The sequence below is a fragment of the Camelina sativa genome, chromosome 18 (genome assembly GCF_000633955.1).
Source record: "Camelina sativa cultivar DH55 chromosome 18, Cs, whole genome shotgun sequence".
NCBI classification, from domain to species: domain Eukaryota; kingdom Viridiplantae; phylum Streptophyta; class Magnoliopsida; order Brassicales; family Brassicaceae; genus Camelina; species Camelina sativa.
Genome location: NC_025702.1, coordinates 5,465,444 through 5,473,790, shown reverse-complemented (window position 1 = coordinate 5,473,790; position 8,347 = coordinate 5,465,444). Strand labels below are relative to the sequence as shown.

The 8,347-nt window shown below is 32.6% G+C and overlaps 1 protein-coding gene across 1 annotated transcript; it reads right to left on the bottom strand.

Moving 5' to 3' along the window:
- Nucleotides 4,204-7,988, bottom strand: LOC104760620 (casein kinase 1-like protein 8). Its single transcript, XM_010483571.2, has 14 exons — nt 7,293-7,988; nt 7,162-7,202; nt 7,009-7,078; nt 6,783-6,931; nt 6,602-6,697; nt 6,418-6,488; nt 6,229-6,290; nt 6,033-6,096; nt 5,853-5,937; nt 5,635-5,761; nt 5,450-5,535; nt 5,284-5,347; nt 4,757-4,908; nt 4,204-4,664 (listed from the first exon to the last, which is right to left on the bottom strand). The coding sequence occupies exons 1-14, from the start codon at nt 7,366-7,368 to the stop codon at nt 4,362-4,364; spliced, it is 1,446 nt and encodes a 481-aa protein (XP_010481873.1). The 5' UTR covers nt 7,369-7,988; the 3' UTR covers nt 4,204-4,361.

Here is an 8,347-nt window from a genome sequence, read left to right as displayed (position 1 = left end):
TTTTTTTTTTTGGTAAACATATAAACATTGCAATTATTGCAAATATAGACTTGACCTCCAAAAATACAATACAACCATCAAAGACAATTAAAAATTTGATATTAAAAAACAAATAAAAATAAAGATTTAAACACATGACTACAAAAACTTATCTACATATACACTACTAATATGGTTTTTGATTAAAACAACCCGGCCTGTTTTTCACATAGTAATTAACTAGTGATCTCATACTCACTATCAACCTAACCACAATCAATTCAACAACTGAAATAGCGAAATATTAAACCAGCAATTATCCAATAACCAATAACCCAAAAATCCAGAACAATCAATTCATAAACCAACAATTTCAATAAGCGATAAACCGACATCCTAACAATATTCTATTGATCCGACTCTAGCGACCTAATAGAAGCCAGACATCAATCAATCGAGCCTTTATAACATTTTCCTCTTCATTGCCTTGATTCCACGATCACTCTTTTCCTTTACCTGCACCTCAACACAAAAGAGTTGCATAAATATTTTCAGAAATACTTAGTGAGACAATCCTCCCATCTATGGAGCTATACACACAAGCATTAAGATCTTGAAGAATCAAACAAAAATCACAAGCAAGTTATAATCAAACCAATCAAACAAAGGAACATGTAATCCATCTGCTGAGTACTGATGTCGACCGACACCCTCCTGGTATCGACTGATACTTAATCGACTTTTTTCAACCAACACAGACCTCCAATATCGACTGATTGTCAACCAACAAAAACCTCCAGTGTCGACTGACACATTCCTAGTGTCGACCGATACTCTCATCGATCACTCGCAAAACATTGCGATTTGTGTCGACCGACACCCTCTTAGAACATCGATTCCAAACATTACGATGCCCTAGCATTGATTCCAGACATCGCCATTGACCGCAACTCGACTTCCAAAGCCACCACTCGCTCAGGAACAACAAAACAGCCGAACAAGGTAGAGGGAATCACGAAAAACACAACAAGCAAGGAATCAATCCACCAAATCATATAAAAACATAGAAAACTCAGAGATCGCATGCTCAGATAAGCCATGATCATGCACTCAGCTCTGAAACATGAAGATCTGATTCAAACACAACAAAACAAGGTACCACATCAAGCTTCATAAGCACTCACCACTCTAGACCACCACTCCCACGGCTAGAACCCTTGTTCAAAAATGCGGCCTTCGTAGCCGCTTATTTGGCGGATAGGGGTTCGGCGGACGAGAGCCGCCGCGATTTGAGTATAATCGGCCAAGAAATCAAGACCATCAATATAACTCACCTTTTATAGGTTTTTAAGTTGGAAATCATATGTTGAGTAGAAAATCTATGATAATTGAGTAAAACCCAAAAGAGAAACAAACAAACAACCTAAATCGTGAAAAAAATAGTGAGGCAGCAAAAAATTACGGTTTTCAGCCGCAGGTTAGAGGTAGAAGAAGAGAGCATTCTCGTAATTTCAAGATTCATTAAATCTAAAAACGAAAAATAACAAAAATAATTGTTTCATGACATGAACATGAGACCTGCAAGTGACTAACTAACTACCCGACCACTAGACTAGGTTATATTTTACAATTTCACTACGCTTATCAAAATATATAGCTAAAAGTACAAAAAGTAAATCTTATTCCTCCCTGATTTAAATCCGATTTTCCGATAAATTGCTAGAACTCACCAAAAATGATACATAAAGCTTGAGAAACCTCCAAGAACTCATAGAGCACTCTCTGAACTTTATCTCTTTTTCAAATCCTTGGAAAACAAAAAGTTGCTAAAACCCTAAGTGGCGTCGAGTTCTACTCCTTATAAATAAAGCCCTGGGTTTACTTCCACCAAAACTAAAAACCGGCGATTTAACACTAAATCGACACCCACCCCGAACCCTCCTTCTGGTTATACATTGTTATACTTACAAACACATAAGATTTTAACAAATAACCTAAAGAACAACAATTGTTCATGCTCGTTATCCTCTTCGTGACCACTGTTATTGCGACATGACGCCCATCACATCCAACGAGGAAATGATTTGGTCATGCGCACGAGATTATATTAAAAAATGGATCATCTGACCATCTTGTTTTGATTAGTAATCTCTTATTATATTTTACTGTTCTTGGTTGAAAATAATAAAGGTATATAACTTTATAATTATTGTTCAAAAATATACATTTAATATGATAAGATATGAAACTTTTTTGTTTTGATATATATTAAACTATTATATAACACAAATATATATATATATATATATATATGTATAGTATATATATTAAAATGTATTTTATTTCATATGACCATCTTGTTTTGATTAGTAATCTCTTATTATATTTTACTGTTTTTGGTTGAAAATAATAAAGGTATATAACTTTATAATTATTGTTCAAAAATATCCCTATATAAGTAAAAGAGAAGTACAAAAGTGCTTCCGGATCGGATCAATTTTGTAAAAATAACCCGAAATTAAGGGAGTTGGATCCGGGTGAAAAATATCTGCTGCGTTTAGAGTGAATTATCGGATGATAATTTAAAACTAAAAATTAAATAAATTTTCCATAAGTGAACCACATTAGTTATGTGAATATTTTGTGTTTCTGTAATTTAGGAAACAATCAATCATTATCAATTAGTATTTAATTCGACAATAACTTTACCAAAATTTGCAAATTGAATCAATATTGATATAGCATATACCATAAATAATAAAATGATAATCTCTAAATCGTTTAATATAATATTCTACCAGAAATTTCCATTAAATATCTAACTAAAATATATAATTAGAATTAAAATATTGATATATAATATATTCCTATGTAAATTTTTTTAAAAATGAGATTATTATTTTATATAAGAATAAATATTTGATATAACAAATAAAAAGGCATATACATATATAGCAAAGTTTAACATTATTTTTTTATATAAGTTTAACATTATTTTAATATATAAAAATGAAAATTATACTATAAATTATTATTATTAAAATATTTATCAATAGATTTGTTAATTCCTAATATTTAAAATTTTTACTATCATTATTTGGATATGAATAGAAACCGAAAAAAATGAAAACAGTAGTAATATTATTAAATTTCCTGTAATATAATCGTATAACAATTACAAGGAAGTTACTATTTTTTATGAAAAAAAAATTTCATATTAATTGTCATAATTAATAACAGATTTATGGTGATTTGTCATATTAACTGCTCCTAATATATGTACATATTTTTAAAAATATATAATTATATTTAAAATAAATTGCTGGACACACTTCTTCTTCTTATAAATATAGAGATGTGTAAATACTTTCATGATGGAAACATATTCTCTTCTTCTCTCCCTCTCTCTTAGTCTCTTATCATACATTACAATATTATACTAATTTAAGTTCTAAAAATCTTGTGATATTCACATTACCTCTTCTTCATTTTTAATATGACAGTTGTTTATCTATATCATATTGTAAATTATCATATGGATTTTTTATAACATAATAGGATTTGCATAATTTCAAACAATTTGAATAGCTATTTTTTTAATAGAGAAAACTGATCTATGTGTGTTTACAATAACAAAATATGCAGTTCCATAAAATCACATGTTATCCATGCGGGTATGTATACAATTTCATCAATATTATTTATGATTTCAGGTACATTAATTATAATCATATATTTTATAATATAATATTATTCATTTAAAATATCATGATATTTTAAAGAATACCCAGATTGGTTTGCAAAACTCACATTCATATTATAGAGCGGATTTGTCCAAAAAAAAAAAGCGAGTTAGTAATAATATTTTTACAGATGTAATTTTTACAAATTAATCCGTCAAAACATATATTATATATTGTATTTTTAATAAATAACATATTTTACAATATTTTAAATTTATTGCTACTTTTAGTACAAATTATGTTATATATAAATAAATATTCCTCCGCGCTGTAGCACAGATCCGCTTCTAGTACATTTAATAAAATATGAAACTTTTTTGTTTTGATATATATTAAACTATTATATAACATATATATATATATGTATATGTATACTATATATATTGAAATTCAATGAATTGTTGACACGCGGTCGGACCAGTGACCCCGAAGATCTTCCAGTTTGCTGTCAGGGTCGGGTTTAAAAACATTAGCTAAGAGATTAAAGAGTTAAAACCATATACTTTATCACATATAATTTGTAATCAAATGATGTTCGATTTATTCCTTAAATTAGGAAACCGAAAATTTTGCCAAATAAAAGCAAAGTATCCAGAACATGTCACAGTTTCCTCCACTCACTCACCACCGTAAAGCCTCTCACTTCCTCTTCCCATTCCCTATGGTGAGTAGCTCAAAGCTCTGGAGCGTGATATCACGAGCAGTCCTCGACGGCGCAGCTCGGGCAAAAGAAGAAGACGATGGTCTAGAGGTCGGGTCAGGAACAAGCTGAGTCCTTTGAGCTGTTGAGGAACGGCCATTGTTTGGAATGACTCTGCTCGAACGGTTCTCTGTGAAATCAGCTGAAGAAGTGGCTCGAACGCTCGAGACAACAGCTTTTCTTGAAGAACTTGCGTGTCTTGTTGAAGAGATTGGTCTTTCGACGACTCTCTCATAGTTTTGCTGGTTTTTAGTTAAGAACGAGTTTAAAGAGAGGAATTCAAATTTTCAATAGCTAATATAGAAGAAGATTTTGATGTTTTAAGATGACTCACCGGTGTTGTATCCTTTGATGATGCTAATACATTCTCTGAGGTTCTTGGTCTAGATCGATCAGTTTGAACCGCGCCACTTCCTGAGCCATTTCTTCTAGCATATGCCTCTAAGGCACCCGAAAATCTATCGCGACTGTCGTTCCCAGCTCCAGCTGTATATAGAGAGACACAAATACAACGATTCAACCTTATACATGGGTTTACTATGTCCAGTTTTGTTCAAACAGCAAAGTACGAGTAGGGAACGTGATCCGTTTCTGACAAAGTCAGTTAAAATCAACCGACGAACAGCTCTAAATGCCAACTTACGATATTCATATAAAATGACGAACATTTCTTCAGAAGATGAAAAAAAGAAAAAAAAAAAACAGAACCTAAATCTTCTCCTAGGTGGCCACAAAGCATAGCAAGTAACCAAAAAGGGAAACTGTTTGATCGAGTGAAATAGCAGAAACAACCACGAAAAGATACACACAAATTTAGGCAAGTGTTTACTAAAGATACGGGTTATACAGTTTAAGGCTTACCTGAAGGTCTATCTGGTCTTTCGACAGTTGGTACTGGAGGATTCAAAGCTGGTCTCAGACTTGACTGTTGGAACACAGAGACAAACGTGAGAATTTGATAATACTTTTCCAAAAGAACTCTTTACAACAAAATTCCGAAGGAAAAGAAAAAACAGATGTTACTTACTCTTGGTTTGGAGCTGGAGCTGGAGCCGGAACTGAACTGTGGATACTTCAAGATTGTCCAATCAAATACATAATCAAACTGATAACCTGTAAATATTCAACATTAATAACAATTTTGAGGGTTTTTTACGTGAAATTATTCGAGCATAAACTACAGCAAAATAAAGAAAATGGACTTTTCCCAACCTTCTCGAATGAAGAGATCCCTGAATAGCCTCTTTAGGTATGGATAATCAGGTTTGTCTTCAAACCGCAATGATCGTACATAGAGGAAGTATGATGTGAACTCAGGTGGAAAGGATTTACAGAGAACCTGTCAATGGACATTTCATTTTTAAATTGTATTTTGCTAGCTCCAAGACAGGTTTCCTGATATAGTTGAAAAATGGATTAAGAATTGGTACCTCTACAGGTGTAAGCCTTTTCTTTTCACTGATCTTGTCATACTTCTGCTTTTTGGTACCCGCACGAAGGCCTTGCCAAGGAAGACTAGCAAGAGAGACTGAGGGTAAGGGACAAATGGAAAAAAAATGGAAGTATATTCCAAAATAATGGGTGAAGTAAAAGCATGTATCTATCTATACCTTCCTCGAAGAAAATACATAAGCACGTAACCAAGAGATTCCAGATCGTCCCTCCTACTTTGCTCTGTGTAAGAGATCTCAATTTAGAATTTGGAATTTAATGGAAGTATAAAATGTCAAGTGTACACATACATGATAGGAAAAGGAAAGAAGAAAAAGCTTCTATGAATGAAAATAAATAGTAAGCAGTACTCACCAATTCCAAGATGAGTGTTAACACTTGCATATCTAGCTGTTCCAGTAAGATTCTTGTTTTCCCTAAGGAGTAACTCTTGATTAGAAATATGAGAGGCGTAAAGGGAACATAGTTCCAATATTTCTTTAACACTTACAGAAATTTAACTTGTGCACAACTCTTTCAACAAGGAAAAAAAAAAATATGTACCTGTAGGGAATGTGCCTATGAGTTTGAAGATCTCTGTACTTTTTCGCAAGTCCGTAGTCAATGATGTAGACCTACACAAGAACAAATAGAAAATACCAGAGAACCAATGCAAACATATGTCACTTGATGTAGTAGCAAAAGAGTATGTCATACCATAAAAATGTTGCATACCATAACAACTCACCTGGTTTGCTTTGCGTCCAAGACCCATCAAAAAGTTATCTGGCTTAATGTCACGATGAAGAAATCCCCGGACATGCATATACTCAACTCTATTTATCTGAAGTAAACAGAAACAAGCATAAACAAGTAAAGCAATGTAATAACTCAAAAGTATCAGAATTCTAAGAAGAGAATTCTCATACCATCTGATCTGCGAGCATTAGAACTGTCTTTAGATTGAACCTCCGACTGCAATAATTAAATAAATCCTCCATGCTCGGACCCAAAAGGTCAATCACCATGCAGTTGAATTCACCCTCAACCCCATACCATTTTAGGTGCGGAATCCCAGCTTCAAGGAAAAAAGTGTAAAGATTAACAAAAGAAGGATAACCAAAGGTATTAAAACCGAAGAAATGCGAAACTTACTTCCTCCTTGAAGAAGCATATAGAGCTTTGACTCATAATGAAGTTGAGGATGCCTAGCCCGTGCAGGCTCCTGCAAAAAAATTGATAAATAATGAGTTTATACACTGTGTCAAATATAACCAGAGTTTTCGAATCACAATGTTGTGAACTTACAAGCTTCACAGCCACTTCTTCACCAGTTTGCACATTCACCCCTGATAACAAAACAAGTCACTAAATCAAAACTTGGAAAGACCAAAAGGAAAACAACTAAACAAGAAAGAAACATCAATCAAAAAAATTACCTAGAAAAAGTTCACCAAATGATCCACTTCCAAGTTTACGTCCAAGCTTATACTTGCCACCAACAACACGATCCATCGTTCTCCAACAAGTCTCCTTCTTTCTTCGATCTCTTAAACACTAACCCCAAGAAAAGAAAAAAAACCAAAGTTGACCCCAGATCTCAATTCATGTTCCCTAGCTCCTCTATAAGCCTGATCGAATTCAAAGATCCCCAATTCAATTCCACTAAGAAACCCTTCAATTATCCCTCAATCAAATCACCAAAATCAACATCAAATCGCTGAATCGATTTCAACCTTAAAGTTTCTACCTTTACCAAAACTAAAAATTACCCATTGACCAACATCGTCATCTGACAACTTCTCTGACAAAAGCTTCAGATTAGGTCACAGAATATACAAAAAAAAATGAAACCGAAGACACTTATAAAAAAAAAAAAAAGGCGAAAAGAACGAAGAGACCGACGAAATCAAAGTCAGACCAAACAACCAAAAAAAAAAAAAGATTAGGTCTTTGGATTCGATTATCGTCTGATCTATATAGACTACTACGAGACAGCTTGATTCAGTAACTTTTCCTAGGGAAGGGAAAGATAACGAATTAGAGACGAAACCAAACGTTAAAAGAAAACTGAGAAAGAAATCAGACGAGAACGGATTTTTTATTTTTTATTTTCCTTATCCCTAATTTTTACAACTTTTTTTGTTTTTTGTTTTCTTCTCTCCAAATTTGCTTTAATTAGAATTTAATTAAATTCAATAAACAAGTAACGTCACCATATAAAAAGCCATATGGTAATAGCATAAAATTAGTTGGGCTTTTAATATTCTGTTCTGTAGCATCTTTATAAGAAAAAAAAAGTTGCTCTGTACCATTTATATTTGATTAATTCGTTTTTTCTGTTTATTCTGGATTTCTCAATTTTTTTAATTTTTCTGAAATTATATTATATTTATTTTTAGTTTTAGACCTTTTCTTCACAGTGTCAAACATATAATGACATGCATTTTCTACAAAGACAGCTAGAAGAACATTGGTTTTAAAATATTCAGAC

What these genes read in the sequence shown, in the direction of transcription:
- LOC104760620 (XM_010483571.2), bottom strand. Translation starts at nt 7,368, where the DNA reads ATGGATCGTGTTGTTGGTGGCAAGTATAAGCTTGGACGTAAACTTGGA. An exon ending in CATAGGCACATTCCCTACAG is followed by an intron (nt 6,291 to 6,417) that starts GTACATATTTTT and finishes GTTACTCCTTAG; the next exon opens with GGAAAACAAGAATCTTACTG. An exon ending in GGATCTCTTCATTCGAGAAG is followed by an intron (nt 5,536 to 5,634) that starts GTTGGGAAAAGT and finishes GAATATTTACAG; the next exon opens with GTTATCAGTTTGATTATGTA.